At 40.1% G+C, this 17621-nt stretch overlaps 1 protein-coding gene across 2 annotated transcripts in view; it reads left to right on the top strand.

The window, feature by feature from the left end:
* The window catches only part of TTC39B (tetratricopeptide repeat domain 39B), a 126688-nt gene that overhangs the window by 28674 nt on the left and 80393 nt on the right, over positions 1 to 17621 (top strand). For both annotated transcript variants that reach the window (XR_010407723.1, XM_064579476.1), the window contains exon 2: positions 5591 to 5625. Coding sequence is in view for 1 of the 2 variants with exons in the window: in XM_064579476.1 (XP_064435546.1) it covers positions 5591 to 5625 (35 nt within the window). In the remaining variant the exon portion in view is untranslated. The remainder of the gene's footprint in view (positions 1 to 5590; positions 5626 to 17621) is intronic.

Raw genomic sequence — 17621 nt, 5'->3', positions numbered from 1 at the left:
GGGTCTTGCACTGAAGAGGAAGGTGTCTACAGAGCCCCATCAAACCTTGTCATCCTAAAGAACAACAGTTCAGTGAGAACATGGTAGCATCAGCTCCCAGACCCAGGAAGTCATCCATATGAGAGGGAAAAATGGAGACGGAGGCAGAGGAGGAGGAGGAGGAAGAAGAGGAGGAGGTAAGGGAGAAAGGAAGAGGCCTAGGGAAGTGATTCAGCCTTTTGGATTTGTGGTAGCTAGCTTTAATTTTCATCATGTTTCTTCCTTTTTCTTGGAGTAACATTTGCCACATAGTCCTTTTCATATTGCAAAATAAAATTCGGATGGAGAGGCTTGAAAAGTTGTAAATCCATTGGGTCTCTTTGGAAGTTAATACAGAGTATTCATTCATTCATTCATTCATTCATTCATTTATGAGAGAGCGTGCTTGTGCCTGTGTGGGGGGTGGAGGAGAGGGAGAGAGAGAGAGAGAGGGAGAGGGAGAGGGAGAGAGAGAGGGAGAGAGAGAATCCCAAGCAGTCTCCACGCTCAGTGCAGAGCCAAGGTGGGCCTCGATCTCATGACCCTGAGATCATGACCTGAGCTACAATCAAGAGTCGGACACTTAACCAACTGAGCCACCCAGGTGCCTCAATACAGAGTATTTAAATTACTACTGGTAATAGCATATTTGTTATTTTTATTCTTCGCCATGCCCCACTAGGGAGTAACAGAATGTAAACCTTTTCATCAGTGGTATCTTAAGATTCTTAGATATTTGTTAAGAACTTAGGGTCACTTAAATGCACCTGCATGCATTTGTGCCACTCAGAATATGACAGATGTAACAAATTAAGATGAAAATTGCTTAAAAAGCCTTATAGTTAATGCAGCACCCCCATCCCTCTTCCTCACTTCTGTGTCTCTTCCCATAACCAGGGTCCTCTATCCATCTGGGGGCAGGGGGAGGTTTCAGGCTCCCCACCCAGCAGGAGCAGGCCCTGGAGTGCCAGCCTTGCATCCAGAAGGTCCTCCAGGGACTCTTTCACATACAGCGTTAGCCCATTTGCTAAATTGCAAACTAAAACCGCTCAAGGTAAGGACCTTTCCTCTTAAGACAAGGGTACTCAGGGGGCACCTGGGTGGCTCAGTCGGTTAAGCGGCTGCCTTCGGCTCGGGTCATGATCCCAGGGTCCTGGGATCGAGCCCCACGTCGGGCTCCCTGCTCAGTGGAGAGTCTGTTTCTCGCTCTCTCTCTGCCTGCCTGTCTGCCTACTTGTGCTCTCTATCTCTCTGTCAAATAAATAAATAAATAACCCATGCTTTAGTTAAAAAAAAAAAAAAAAAGACAAGGGTACTCAGCCAGCCAGTCAGCAACAATTATTTGCTGAGTCTGTGAAGTGCAAAATACTATGCTGGGTTATAAAGTGGGTTCAAAAGGTGTACAATGGCCCTTGACTCCAGCCAGGGAGTCAAGATAGGCTCTGGAAGAAGGTACCATTTTGAGGCAATGCATGATTAGGAGCCAGTGTGGCTCAAATAAGCATTTGTTACACTATGCCCGAGGGTAGTCGCTCCTCAGGGTTGGCCCAGCGTGGGAACGGGGGAGGCAAATGCAGCAGCCTTCCAGGAAGAAACTAAACACAGGGGCTTTCCTATGAGCATGTCATATTTGTCAGCGGCATGATCTTTCCTCTCTCACTGTCTTTCAACTGGAAGGACTCTGGATGCTTCTCTGATCGTATGTGTTTCAACTGGAGTTCACATGTTGAGCCTACCCAGGCCTGGGAAGTTTAAGGGAGACAGCTTGCGGTGATCACTGGGCAAATAAAAACCAGCAGTGGAGAAGCACTGGGAAGTTGGTGGTGCGTGGAGAAGCAAAGAGGCCATAGGTAGAGAAATCTAGTTATGCTCTGTGGAGGATATATGTGGGTGTACGTAGTGCTGGGTGGGAGGCTGTTGACTAGCCGTCGGATCTAATGCCAGACCTAGGGGTCTTGATGGGAATCCACAGAGGAAGGGAGCTCCTTAGGCAGCGGCAGCAGAGGGATAGAATTTGAGCTGGGTGTCGAAACCTAGAGAAACAGAAGGAAAAGGAAGCCATTGGCCCCTGAGTGTAAGCTGTGGGAGGTCTGAGCAGAGATCTCTGACTTCTGGTGTTTCTTCCCCCGGCAGAGTCCACATCAGTTTTCACACAGATCTGGGAAACCATCATATTTGCAGGTACCTAGGGGAGAGAGTGTGTTGTTGCTGTTAATGTATAATTTCCACAAATTACAAATATAATTCCCATAAAGATACAAAGTGAACATGTCAAAGTTTTATTTGACCCATCAATGGAGGAAACCAGTGAGATGGTAAACTGATTCAAAGAGTATTTGAGGAACTGGGTATTTATAGGCTTAAAAAACAAGGATAGATTAAGATTGCTAGGTCATACGTAAAACTGGGTAATGCCCTACAGGGTAATAAAACTGTAGTCTTTAAGGTTTTCCTGCCATTCAGAAATCTAGAAGGTAACATGTAACCTCACAGTGTCTGTGTTCTAATCAGATAGTAAATAGTCAAGTCAAACACAAGGATATTCTCCTAGAGAATGAGAGAATTGCTGGGAGGAATTGTTCAACAATGCTGCGGTATGACCGTGAGAAGACACTGTTCCCTCCTCTCCCCCTCTCCCCCCACCACTCCTGCCCAGCTGCCTGAGTTCCAGGTTGTGCATAGTTTGGTCATTAAAAAAAATAACTGGGAGTTGAAGATCTGAGATTGAATCCCAGTTCCTTCCCTTACCAGCTGTGTAGTATGGGTCAGGTAATTACCTATGATTTACCTGGATTTACTTGCTATGAATGGGGAGGAACAAGTGAGATAACTTTTGTAAAATTCCTGGCACGTGATAGGCGCTCGATCAATCTTAGTTCTTCTCTTTACCTTTCTTTTTTTTATATATATGTAAAATTTTATTTATTTATTATATATAGAGAGGGAGAGTGCCTGTGAGCAAGGGGAGGGGGCAAAGGAGAGGGAAGGGGGAAGAACCTCAAGCAGACTCCTCAATGAATGGGAGCCTGGGGCTGTGCTGGGTCCTGTGACCTTGAGATCACAACCTGAGCCAAAGCCAAGAGCCAGATGCTCAACGGAGCCACCTAGGTGCCCCACCTTTCCTCTTTTTAAATGGAAAACATTTTTCACCTTTTGGCTGGCCTTCATAGATGAAGTTCTCTCTCTCTCTCTCTCTCTCTCTCTGTCCCTCTCTTTCTCATCTCTAGTTTATTAGAATAATATCCTAGAACTCTGGTAGATTTTCTCCATTCCTTTTTTTTTTTTTTTTTTTTTAGATTTTATTTATTTATTTGAGACAGAGACAGAGAGAGAGAGCACAAGCAGGGGGTAGTTAGCAGAGGGAGAGGGAGAAGCAGACTCCCTGCCGAGCAGGAAGTTCGATGCAGGGCATGATCCCAGGACTCAGATCATGACCTGAGCCAAAGGCAGAGGCTTAACTGACTGAGCCACCGAGGTGCCCCTCAATTGGTCATTTTTAATAGTGGCCAGAGAAGCATCTTTTTACTCTTGGCTTAGGTTCTTTTGCTTCAGGACTAGCTCATTTCTCTTCTACTAGTTGGTTTATGAGCTTCTGCTTTTGCTGCAGGAGAGTGCGATTAAAATTGAATTGCCCTTGACTATACCTACCTCCCAATGTAGTAGATTAATGGGTCAGGGATCCTAAAGTCTGAACTTTTTTTTTTTTAATTAAAAAACATTTTTTAAGTTTTTTTTTTTTTTTAAGATTTTATTTATTTATTTGACACAGAAAGAGAGAGAATACAAGCAGGGGGAGTAGCAGGGAGAGGGAGAAGCAGGCTCCTACTGAGCGGAAAGCCTGACGTGGGGCTTGATTCCAGGACCCTGGGATCATGACCTGAGCTGAAGAGAGACACTTAACCGACTGAGCCACCCAGGAGTCCCTTGAAGTCTGAACTTCTGCCACTTTTTACCGTGTTGTTTCTTCTTAGTGTTTATACACTTTTTTTCTTTCCTGCCTAAATGTAGAGCTGGATGTAGTCTAAACATTGTTTAGTATCAATTGTCACACAAGGGAAAAGTTCTATAACCCTCTTTCCTCATTTCTGCATCATAGCTGGAAATGAGATGATGTAATCAGTGCCTTGATAGCCTGAGCTTAATTTACTCATTCATTAGGCAACATGTATTTATTGACCAACTACTCTGCCAAGCCTTGGTGATTTTTCTGTAGACGTAATAAGTAAGAATCTGCTCTGATGGAGACAGACTGTAACCGAGTAAGTAAACAAGATGATTACAGATTTTGATAAATTTTATAAATGAAATAAATCAGATGATGAGAAACTTTAAGCTGCTAGTCTTAGTAATTCTAATTGAGGTTATTAGAGACATTCTCTTTCTGAGTTGGAAATAGAAGGATGAGAATGAGTCAGCCACAGGAAGAGTTGAGCGGAGAGCATTCTAGGAAGGAGAGCATGATGAAGAGAGGTGTGGAATGAATTTGGCTTGTTCAAGGAACAGAAAGAGAGACTTGCACACGAAATGGGGTGAGCCAGGGTGCAGGTCGGTGGAGAGGTGGTCAGAGGGTGGTAGAGCCATCTAGGGCTCTGTAGATCATGGGAAGGAGTTCGGGTTTTTTTTAAGTGCAATGGAAAGCTCATAAAGAGGCCTACGACAGTGAAATGGCACCAGCTTATGAAAAGAAGAGAAAGAAAAGAATACAGCTGTGTGAAAACTCGGATGGAGGGTGTCAAGTTGCGTGGGAGTGGAGACACCAGTGAGTTCCTTGTGCTTGGGTATGGTGGTGGTGGCACAGATGTAGGGAGAACGATGCTTTGAAGATTGGACTAGGTAATGGAGAGTCCCAAATATCTGAATGAGAGTGTGCATTTGATTTTTGCAGCTATGAGGGAGCTTTGTGTGTAGGTAAGTTTGTGAGTGGATGTGTATTTGCAAGTGTGTGTGTGTGACTGTGAGTTTGAGTGGGTGTTAGTGTGTATCAGTGTGAGGTGTGTGTGTTTGTAAGTGCATATGAGTGTGTGTGCGTGTGTGTGTGTGTGTGCACACTTGAGTTTTTTCCTGCTGTAGCTTTTGAATGGGCAGGCCAGTGGCATGAAGGAAAGGGCTGCCTTTGTGGTAAAGATTAACTGGGACAAAGTTGGTGGCAGGAAGACTAGCCAGGATGTTAGTGGAGCTGGATGTGAAAGGAAGGCCTAGAGGATGCTAACTTGGCCATGGAGTAAGAGAAGACTAAATTGGGCAAATCCAGTTGTTGTTTTATTCTGTATCTGGATGAATGAGACCGAGAAGTGAAAAATAATTCCATTAAGGAAATCACACTCTTCAAATTAGCCCAGTGTGATTGCTAGTTTTATCTGTCTTAATTATTTAAAAAAAATTAAACCTCACTAAAATTCATTTGCTTGATTTCTCTGGAAGACAGCCCGTTAGTAAAAGTTGAGTGAATCTACCGCATCCCACCCAGATTGTCCCCTAACCCTCGTTCCTGCAGTTATGTACATACTCATTTTGTCTACATTTGGAGTTCTTAATTCTTGAGAAACTCATTGTATTTTTTGTTCCCCTCTAGGACATCTTTGAAGATGCAATGGAAACCATCTCTATGTAAGTAGTAACATAATAAAATATAATAAAGAAAAATTGATGGTTCTCTTATATAAAATGTGTAAATATTTCTTCCTTACTCTTTGAGAGTTGTGACTACTGCCAAAAAGAAATCAGTTCTGTAATTCAAGAGTTAGGATGTGATAATGCTTAAGAAAGAATCTATCTAACGTTACTAGCAAATATATTTTTGAGTATTATTTCTTGTAACCTTAATTCAACTAAAAAGAAGAAATGTTTTCCAACAAATTTAATTTTATTTGTTTATACCCAACCCTATGACATCTTGTTCATGTGTTTTTACACGAGTAAACTCATATTGTGGAATTTCACTTTTGGTGTGCACTTAATTTTATTACAAGCATATCCTGTAAGTCTGCATAGTTTTTGTACTGATTTTACATGATACCCTATTAGATCAAGTGGAACACCACAATTATCCATTTCTCCTTTGTTAGACATTTAGGTTGTTAACCAGTTTAAAAACTTAAAACTAAGTAATGAGTATTTTCATGTATATAGCTTTGTCATGTTTTTTAATTATCTCCAAAGATTAACTTCATGGATGTAGGATTACTGGATTAAAAGGGATGGAGATTTTTATTGCTCTTTATACAATATTTAAAAAAAAAAAAAAAGATTTATTTATTTATTTTAGAGAGAGCCCGAGTGGGAGGGGCAGAGGGAGAGGGAGAGAGAATCCAAAGCAGACCCTGTGCTGAGTGCAGAGCCTGATGGGGTTTCGATCCCACTTGTAGATGGCTGCCATCTCTTAGGTCTTCACATGACAGACAGACAGACAAACAGAGGCATCTTCATACAAAGGCACTAATCCCATCATGGGAGTCCCATTCTCAGGATGTCATCTAAACCTAATTTTCTCCCAAAGGCTTCATCTCCAAACACCATCACAGTGGAGGTTAGGGCCTCAACACATGAATTCTGGGGGACACAATTCAGTCTATAACACTTTCAAAAGAGTTTTATCAGTTTATGTGGTTACCAATACTGTGTAAGTGAAGTGGTTTAAAATGTAGAATCACAGGGCGCCCGGGTGGCTCAGTTGATTGAGCGTCTGACTCTTAGTTTCTACTCAGATCTTGATCTCAGGGCTGTGAGATCGAGTCCCACATCGGGCTCCACGCTCAACAAGGAGACTACTTGAGATTCTTTCCCTCCCCCTGCTCACACTTGCTTTCTTTCTCTTTCTCTCTCAATTAAGTAAACAAATCTTTAAAGAAAATAAAATTTAGCATCACCACTGGGTGCTATTTGAAACGGTTTTGCTACTCAAGTAATAACTAATTGCTTAAGTTTTTAAAATTTTTCTTTATTACCATTGTTTACCACATTGTAGTTCCTTTTATATAAGTTCTAGTCTTACATGCTTAACTTTTTCTCACTGTCTCTCTTACATACTTATGAACTTTAAAACTTTAATCTTTTGTTATATTTGCTTCAGGTATTTTCCCTAATTGCTATTTTTCTTTATGTTAGTTACAAATTTTTATGCTGTCCAAAAATTTTAATGTTTATATTGTTGAATGTTTGTTTATGTGAAAAAGAAAAAGTTGTGATTAGGACTAAAAAAAATAAGCTCTTTATTTTGGAACAGTTTTAGATTTATAAAATTATTGTGAAGATAGTACAGAGAGTATTTGGAAATGGACTTGAATTAGTCATAAATGGATATTGCAAATTCTAGGGCAACCACCAATATAACTGATATGTAAGAAGGAGAGAAAATGAAATTATATAAAATACTCAATTAAAATCACAGAAGGCAGAAGGCAGACCAAAATAGGAACAAAGAACAAGGGCAAAAAATAGAAAACAGTAATAAATATGGTAGATGCTAATCCAGCCATATTAATAATCACTTTGAGTATCAGTGGTCTATATGTATCAATTAAGACAGAGATTGTCAGCATGGGTCAAAAACATGATCCAACTACTTGTTGTCTATGAGAAACGCACTTTAAATATAAAGACACATACAGATTAAAAGTAAATGGGTGGAGAAAAATATACCATGCCAACTCTAATGAAAAGAAAGCAGGAGTAGCTATTAATTTCAGACAGAACAGAGTTCAAAGTAAGGAAAGTTATCAGAGATAAAGAAGGGTATTACATAATGATAGAAGGATCAATTCTCCAGGAAGACATGACAGTTCTAATGTGTATGAGTCTAACAACAGAACATCAGAGTACATGAGGCAAAAACTAATAGATGGCTCTGCTACCATAGTTGATGACTTCAACGCCCTTCTCAGAAATGGACAGATCCAGTTGGCAGAAATCAGTAAGGGCATAGTTGTACTAAAAACGAAAACTACCCAAACGAAACCCCTGAACTTAACATAACTGGATTTAATTTAGACCCCTATCTCCTGCCAACCCTAAAATTGCTAGCCTACTATTCCAACACCATTTGCTGTTTGTGAAAGAAAGAAGATTTATGTATGATGCTTCCTTTATCAAATAAATTCATTAAAATAATGGTGCTCTGTTTCTGGGCTTTCTGTTGTGTTCATTTCATCTGTGTGTCTGTGTCTGCGTAAAAATTGCTCTTTGTTCAACTGTTGTAGGTGTTTCAGTGTTAGTATGACTGGTTCTTAAAAGAACAGTGTCCCAACAATGACCCCTGTGATGGTGATGCTTTTGAACACTACTATCTAGCATTTTATTTTCCATTCATTGCCTCTTTCAGCCTCTCTTGGGCTGTCTATATCCACCAGCATTTTCTTTTCTTCCTTTAATTTTTACTTCCCTGTCCTGCTCAGGTTAGCAAACCCAAAGTTTTACCCGTTCTAGAATTTATCTTGCTCTTTTAGATTTCTGGTGTGCATTATTTCTCGTGTCCCTGAAAACAGTTTCTTAAAGAGTTTGTTTCCTTTTTAATGTTGCCAAAATGTCCTTGGGACATGTTCTTGTATGTAGCAACACATTATAGTAATATATCACCAGATATATCATGGTAATACATCGCCTAAGAGAGAACCTCACCTTTTTGAAATAGAGTCCAAAGCCAGAATGGGTGGCCAAAGTGGATATTAGAGTTCATGCTCTAAAAATCTTGCCCTTTACCTGTAGTGGTGGGCTCCATCCAGAGTCTGTTTACAATTAATTTTGACCTGACTCTAATAAACTTTGCTTTTTGACATAATTTTGCTAGAGTTCTGGAAGGTATGGTGAGGGGGTAGCTTTAGAGGTCAGTTTGCTGATGGTGATAAAAAATGACAGTAAAAGAAGAAAGAAAATGTGACATATGGTCACAGCACTCCAAAGCATAGCCTCAGGGTTTTACTTTGCTTAGGTGGACACAACCAGATACACCTTTCTAGAGAGACCAGCCCTCGGATTTGACAGGTTAACTTGCGATTCATTCCCGGTGTCCCCTTTACTGGCTGGGAGGCATGGGATTAATTTCTCGGAGTCTCAGTTTCCTCATCCTTGCATAGATTTATGGGAAGATAAAATGAAATTTAATTTAAATGTGGTAATGGAGTAAAGCACATAGTAGGTGCTCAGTAAATATTGGTACCTTCCTATTCTCCCCACCCCCCAACCCCGATTGCTGTTCAGTCTCCAATGAGAAAATCATGTTCATAATTCTGTCTCTGAGACGTTGGAAAAAGGTTAAATTATATCTAATATATTCCATTTAAGAAGGTAGAGACTTGGGGTGCCTGGGTGGCTCAGATGGTTAAGCGTCTGCCTTCGGCTCCCGTCATGATCCCAGGGTCCGGGGATCAAGCCCCTCATCGGGCTCCCTGCTTGGTGGGAAGCCTGCTTCTCCCTGCTTGTGTTCCCTCTCTCGCTGTGTCTCTCTCTGTCAAATAAATAAAAAAATCTTAAAAAAAAAAAAAAAAAAAGAAGGTAGAGACTTGTGTCATGTATATTAAGGAAATTTTAGAATGACCAGAAATGTTTTAAAATGACATTCTGAAAGTTAGTAGGATATATACTTCATTCACAGGAGACCTCACTTGGATGGTTCCTTTTATTTCCTCAACACAGAGTGTGGTATTTCTGTACTTAAGTCTCCTGTGTTACCCTTTTTGAAATTAAAAATACTGCAGAAGTAATCCATTATTCAGTCTTTTCCCTTTTACAAATTGTTTTCCCAGTGATTACAAATACATGTTAATTGTCAACAGTTCTTTAGTTATTTTTTTGTGTGAACTTTTAGTTTGTCCTTATTTCAGTTTGTCAATATTTTTCTCTTGTTTCCTCTTAAATTTGTGATGCTGTGACATTCCTTTCATGACTCATTAGCTGCTAAGCTCAGAAGAGCCTTTTTCCTCATGCTGATTGAACCACACATTTTGGTTTTATGTCTCTAGTGCCGGTAGTGATGCTTCAGCTTCTCTGTAGCAAGATATGGTCCCCATGCCAACCTGATGATTAATTTATTCCTGTGAATATTTTTGCCTGAATTTCTAATGAAAAGATGCAAGCTAACAGATGAGGGAGGCCTTAAATTGTGTCCACAAAAGAAAACTATTTCCTATTCTCTTTTTCTGCTTAATGGATTTACCACCGCAAACACAGATTTTCCTACTTCTGAATCTTTGTGGTAACCACTGTGTTATTTTAACTGACTGTTTTGGGACGTTGCTAGGTTTGCAAACTGCTAGATCATACAAACATCTCCGCCATTTAGAACTGAAGGGAAAAAAAGAGACTTTTTTTTTTTTTTAATGGTTAGTGGCACATTGAACGGGTCCTTCATAAAAATTAAAATTGTTTGGGAACTTTCTGACCTGCTCGGCATAAGGAGATCACCTCTATGGGAGGGACTCTAAATTAGACCCGTGTTAATGATCTATAGAAATTTGCCAGAGGATTAGCGGTGCTTTAGTGTCTCGCTTCCTGACTTAACAATTCCCTGCTGGCGTTACCTCTTGGTTCTCTGATGACCAGTATCCTTCTTTGCACAACTACCATCTCTGACAGTATAATGGTGGATATGAAGAGTCTGTTTATAAATTGACCGTGATATGACACTCAAAGAATAAATAAAATGTTTCAGGGGTTCCAAAAGAGAGCTAGGAGATAGGAGGCTGGCACTGGCTTTGTGTTTTGAGGGATACCAGAATTACCTGACCCCCCTGTGGACAAAGTGAAGATGGGTCACCGAGGATCCCTGGCCTCTGTCGAGTGGAGGGTGGAGATTAACCACTTGGAATCATTGTAACTTGGTAGTGGTTGTTGTTGTTGTTTTAAAGATTTTATTTATTTATTTGAGAGAGAGAGAGCATGAGAGGGGGAGAGGGACAGAATCATCAAGCAGACCCTCCACTGAGCATGGAGCCCAACACAGGGCTCGATCTCAAGACCCATGAGATCATGACCTGAGCCGAAACCAAGAGCCAAACGCTCAACCCACGGAGCCACCCAGGTGCCCTCATGACTTGGTAGTGTTTTTGATTAATCTATTTCTCATAAAAACCATAGGGGGCAATGGACCAAAAATCTAATTAACTGGAGGGCCCTGGTCAGGTACGAGTTAATTAAGATTTTCCTTTTTGTTCGAAGTCTGTTAGAACAGATGCAGGTTTAATATGTTCTCAGAAGTAATCTCTCTCTCTTTTTTTTTTAAGATTTTATTTATTTTTTAGAGAGTGAGCGAGACAGAAACAGCATGAGAGGGGGGAGGGTCAGAGGGAGAAGCAGGCTCCCTGCTGAGCCGGGAGCCCGATGTGGGACTCGATCCCAGGACCCTGGGATCATGACCTGAGCCGAAGGCAGACGCTTAACCATCTGAGCCACCCAGGCACCCTCAGCAGTAATCTCTTATATTCCATAGCATCTTATTAAGTTTTTGAATTTATCCTTACCTAGAAATGGGGATGTGTTGAATCGAGTCCTGAGGCAGTGTGAATGCAGTGGGGATGAATATGTTTATGTGCAAGAACTACTGTGAATTTATCCTTACCTCTAGAAATTGAAATAGACATTTTTAACTGAGTGGTAAGAAGCTTACGATGGAAATAAGAATATTTTGTAGCATAGCATTTCTTAGGGACTTTTCCCTTTTTCCTTCTTTACACCTTCTCTTTTGAACTATAAATGGTAGATTACAATGAGATAAAGCTTTTAAGGCCATTTTGTTTTCTTATTAGGTTAGATCAACTAATTATGATCGACTAGTTTGCTCTGTTTTAAGGTTATTTGGGGTGAAAGTCAGTGAATGCTAGTTGGAAAACATCTAGTTAATGTTTTTCTTCATAGTGTTGAAATTATAAATAGTAACTCCAGGCAGATTTGGATTTACTTTCATTTTTCTCTGATTTTGTTTGGCTCAACTCTCCCCTCTTAGGCAATACAATTATTGCCCAAATCTGGAGAGGATCTCCTCCCCCATCCCACCTGCCTTTTCTCAACCAGGTTGACAATTATTTTATTAGATCAAAGATGGCATTTAAATTAAAAAAATACTTTTTTTGAGAGAGAGAGCATGCAAGCAGGGGAGGATGGGTGGAGGAAGAGGGAGAGAGAGAATCTTAAGCAGGCTGTATGCTCAGTGTGGAGCCCCACTGAGGGCTCCATCTCAGGACCGTGAGATCATCATCTGAGCCCAAATCAAGAGTCGGATGTTTAACTGACTGAGCCACCCAGGTGCCCCTCAATGGCATTTATGTCATTATCTTATATACCACTAAGGAAAAAAAAAAGAATTTTATAGGAGACTTTGCATAAGGGAAAGAAAAATAAAACTGTCATGCAGGAGGACATGGTAAGGGAACTTGTGTATTTCAATCTTGGTACTGGGTAGGGCGGGAAAGGAAAAACCTTTCATGAGATTCTCTGCCCTGGTCATTTCTTTTTAAACAGCCCTATTGCAATGCTAACTTATATCCCATAAAATTCCCATTTTAAGGGTACAATTCAATTAAGTGTAGCATATTTGCAGAATTACATAGCCATCACTATAATCTATTTCTAAAGCACTTTATATAACCTGAAATACACACCTTGTGCCCTTTTACTGTCACTTCCCGTTCCTGTCCCCACCCCCTAGGCAATCACTAATCTAATTTCTGTCTCTAGATTTGTCTCTATAGGCGTTTCATATACACAATAAGTGTTCTTTTGTATTTGGCTTCCGAAATTCATTCATGTTGTACCATGTAGCAGTACTTCATTCTTTTTTATGGCTGAATAATATTCAAATGTATAGATATACCACATTTTGTTTATCTATTCACAAGTTGATGGATGTTCAAATTGTTTTCAGTTTTTGGCTACTGTAAATAATGCTGCTGGGAATAATTGTGTACAAGTCTTTTGTGGACATATGTTTGCAATTCTCTGGCATACGTGCTCAGGAATGGAATTGATGGGTCCTATGTTTACCTTTTTAACGCTCTTAAGAATTTGGATAACAAGCTGGTTTGCAGTCTGAATATTAGTGTTCAGTGTGGCCCAAACAACCTCAAGCAGGTAATTTAATTTTAAGTGAATCAGGTTGGTGGTGCCCTCAGTTAACTGGCAGAAGCAAATGTAGATCCTCTCCATAAGAACTTTGATCTAGGCCAAAGTTCCTGTCAGTTTTAAGATGCATCCTGGTTTCAGGGATACTACATGATGAAAAATTGTGTGTCAGAGTTAATGAATACAATACATGGAAATAAAGTTCCCTAAAAAAGCCCAGACTGAGCAGGATCCCTAGTCTTTCACCTGTATTGTCACTACTTGAATTGCTCTTCTTTGCATTTTCTTTTGTACTTTTAGGTGTCCTTTAATGGTCTGTTATTGTACTGGGAAATTCCAGAATGAGAAGTTCTTCGTGTAAGGCTATTGGGGGAGAGTGTATATGTACATTTTGAGTTAAGGTACACATATTCTAAAAATGCTCTCTTTCACCCACTATGAGGAGGACTGACAGGATTTCATAGCTTAAAGGAAAGCTCCTTAGTGCCTCTTTGGTCCAATTGTCTCTTGTTACCAAGGAGGCCCAGTGGAAAAAGTGGTGTTACTGGTGGCAAAATGAATGGCTGGTGAACCCCTATGAGTAGGGCCTTTGCCACTGTGGTTGCCTTTTCTGCAGACTCAGGAGCCTCTCTGATCATCATTCAACCCCACCTAGCAATGCCCAGGTTGTGTCTTAAAGCCAGAGGGACCCTGCTCCCCGTGCTGAGTTCCTCACCTCCTCCATTTAGTGCCCTTCTACGCATGGCAACTGCTCTTTTCTGCTCTGTCTGGGGCTATTTCCATAGTTGTAATGGGAAATCGGTCCAGTCATTGCTTATGTGATCACTCACTTGGATGTTTCCCAGACACCTTTATGTACATGTTACAGACGGAACTCGTGATATTCACCAGCCTTCATCATCTGAAACCTTGTCCTCTCCTGGGCTTCCCCATCTTCACTCACTCACTCAAGCCACATACTTGGGAGACATCTTTGGTTCCTTCTCTTTCCCCTAACTTCCATGATACCAAGTCTGATGATGTCTACCTCCAGAATTTATTTCCCATCTGTTCACTTTTCACTCTCTCTCCTTTGTTTCATTAGCTCAAGGCAGTCTCAGGTTTGCCTGAATTACTTTAAGAGCTGCCTAATGTGTTTTCTTGCTTCCTTTGTTCTCTGTCCTCCCACCTTCCCAACGGCACCCCACTCAGTCTCCACACAGCAGCCAAAGTTATCTTATTTTTAAAAGAATTGAATATGAAAAATTTCAAACATGTACAAAAAGCAGAGCAGATAGGAAACTGAACTCGCCTGTGCTCATCACTCACCTTCAACAATTGTGAACCCAAGGCCAATTTTATTTCAACTATAATCCACCCCTAGGTTATTTGGAATCGTATTCTAGACATTATAATTTCTTTCTTTCTTTCTTTCTTTTTTTTTTGGTGCAAAATGGTGGTTTATTAAAGCATGGGGACAGGACCCGTGGGCAGAAAGAGCTGCTGCATTATACTTTATTTCTACCTTTAAATATCTCAGTATGTGCTTCCTAAAAACAAAGATGTTCTCTTACAGAATTACCTTTAAGAGATTGTCAGGAAATTAACATTGATACAGAACTATTATCTAATCTATATGTCTTCTATGGTATCGTTTAGTACACAAATATAAAAGTTAGGTCTCTTTTTAAAAGCATCATGAGGGGTGCCTGGGTGGCTCAGTCGTTAAGCGTCTGCCTTCGGCTCAGGTCATGATCCCAGTGTCCTGGGATCAAGCCCAACATTGGGCTACCTGCTCTGCGGGACGCTTGCTTCTCCCTCTCCCACTCCCCCTGCTTGTGTTCCCTCTCTCGCTGTATCTCTCTCTGTCAAATAAATAAATAAAATCTTTAAAAAAAAAAAAGTAAAAGCATCATGAGACTGTTATCACACCTAAAAAAATTAACAATAGTCATCAAAGATACGATCAGTGTTCAAATTTCCCCGGTTGTCCCCTAATTTATTTTTTAACAGCATGTTTGTTTGAATTAGGACAGAGTGATCCTTTTAGAAATGAAATTGCATGATGTGACTCCCTTACTTAGCATCCGTCCATGAGTTTATGTGTGTCTTTGAGGATGAAGCCCCCCAGTCTACCGGGTCCACAAGGCTTGAGGTGCTCAGGCCCCCACATACAGGTGGAAACCTGGTCCAGGGCACCCCCCACTCTCATTTACTGCTCTCCAGCCACACACCTCCTTCAGGGTTTTGACTGAGCAAGCCCTTTGCTGGCCTAGATTTGAGCTGGTGTCTCAGACTAGAGTGACTTCCTCCCACTGCTCCCGGGTCTTCTACTTGAGTATCACCTGTCAGCTTGAATACCTTCCTACCTTTCTTAATGACTCCTAAATGGGTTTACTCCTCCCCCGCTTCCCTATCCTGTCATCCTGTTTGTTTTTCTCATTTCATTTGTCATTTTGTAGTTAATTGTTGCTTGCTTTTGACCATCTGTTCTTTTGTTCTCTAAGTTCCAGGAGGGTGGGACTGGTCTGTTCTGCTCATCATGGTGTGCCCTGCACCCACGCACCGGGCTCGGCATATAGTAAATGCTCAATTTGTATGTGTCAAATTAATGAATTTATTGAATTAATGTACTAGTCAGAAAATGTAGATGAGTACTCAAAGTGGACTGCAAGGATTTTCAGTGCATTAAAAAAATCCAGGCATCATTTATTGAGAATTTACTAAGTACAGGGCACAGTGATAATGTCTGTGATCGTTCAGAGAGAGAGTGAGTTAAAAGAGCTTTTGGGGTGTGTATTTTTTTTTTTTTTAATGATGATTGAGTTGCAGCTGGTTGGTTACTCAACCCAAATACATACATAATTAGGTAATGTCCAATTGTTTGGGCGTAGTAAACACTATCCAGGATTATTGGTGTCTCCTTTGCCATTTCTCAACTGGGGGCTGACGCTCTTTCTATCGGAGGAGTATGTAAACAAGCTGTGAGAATCCTCAGGGAGATAGTGAGCTAGGCTGCCTTTTGTTAACTTTCTATCATCTTTATCTGCCTTGTTTTGATACCTTCATCCATCTCGATAAAAATAGCAACCTAAAATGACTAATAAAACCCCTCAAAAGCAGATACTTGAGAACTTTGCCTTTTGAAATGTGTCAAACATCTCCACTGCTTATGTTTGGAAAATTAATCTCTCTCTTTGGTTCTCCCTTTCTTTCCTTCTCACTGTACCCCTTTTGTGTCATTGTGTTTGTAGAACATTATGGGTAGAGCCCCTGAAAGGGGGAGTAATATTTGCATTGGGTACATTTGTGTATAATGTGTAGTTCAGTATCATGTGTCTTATACATTTAATAAATAATCTGAAGACTTAGCCTAATCTAAAGGACTCTGATGTTGCTTAAAACTGAAGAGGTATTTGGGGCACCTGGGTGGCCCAGATGGTTAAGCCTCGGACTCTTGGTTTCAGCTCAGGTTGTGATCTCAGGGTCATGACCTTAGGGTCGTGAGATTGAGACCCATATCAAGCCCCGCATTCAGCACGAGTCTACTTGAGATTCTGTCTTCCTCTCCCTCAGTCCCTCCCGCTTGTGCACTCTTGCATGCTCTCTCTCTCTAAAATAAATAAATAAATCTTAAAAAAAACCAAACCCCAAACCTGAAGAGGTATTTACACATTTATTATTGTGTAAAGTAATTTCTTTGTTATTTATTTATTTTTTTTATTGTCCAGAGTGCTAGGAGTATTTTTTTATTACCTGTAAGCAGAATGTTATAACTAGAACTCAAAACTGTTAAAGCTCCATGTAACTCTGATGAATTAACATTTTTAGAAGTATAGGCATAATTTTAGTCTCCCCTGTAGGCATTATAGTTATGAGCTTTTGGTTTCTATTTTTGGCAATAAAAGTTTTCTGCAGGGGTAGCTTGACTTTACTTTTATGCAGCTTTAAAAAAAAACTGTGTGGGTGTATAAAGTTCTATGTGTCAGATCCCCATTGATTTAAGAGATTCTTTGCCATTTAAAAAGTTCACCTGCAATCTAAAAGAAATTATACCAATAATATATTGGTTTGCTTTGATTAAAATAATTTTGTGTACTTACTACAAGGAAATTAATTCCATGATCAACTGTTTAAAGCATATATATTTTGAGAGAACATTCTCAACGTCTCAGTACAGTTTTATTGTTTAGATACATAGGTGGATCCTATATTTTCAGTAGAACTTAGTCACTAAAATAGTATAAGGATACCTTTTCAGACAGCTCAGTGTAAGTAAAAAAATTATTTTGTAACATACGTCTTTAACCTATGAAAGAATTTATTTGCATTTTAAAAAATTTCAAAGTATAAAGCAGATGTAATATACATACTAATTAATTAATGTATAATGTCATATTGGGAGCACTGCTGTTTTTATAAAACCACTATTCCTCCCAATTAGAAGAAATTTTGATATAACTACTTTCATGCTGCCTTAAAATGGCTACCTCATAATATAAAAACATTTAAAAAAATATTTTATTTATTTATTTGACAGAGAGAGACACAGTGAGAGAGGGAACACAAGCAGGGGG

The sequence above is a fragment of the Mirounga angustirostris genome, unplaced genomic scaffold, assembly GCF_029215605.1.
Source record: "Mirounga angustirostris isolate CCGP_5_RB_7025 unplaced genomic scaffold, mMirAng1.0.hap1 SCAF_15, whole genome shotgun sequence".
NCBI classification, from domain to species: Eukaryota; Metazoa; Chordata; class Mammalia; order Carnivora; family Phocidae; genus Mirounga; species Mirounga angustirostris.
Note: the sequence above shows the minus strand (reverse complement) of the source record. Positions and strands in the feature narration are given on the sequence as shown.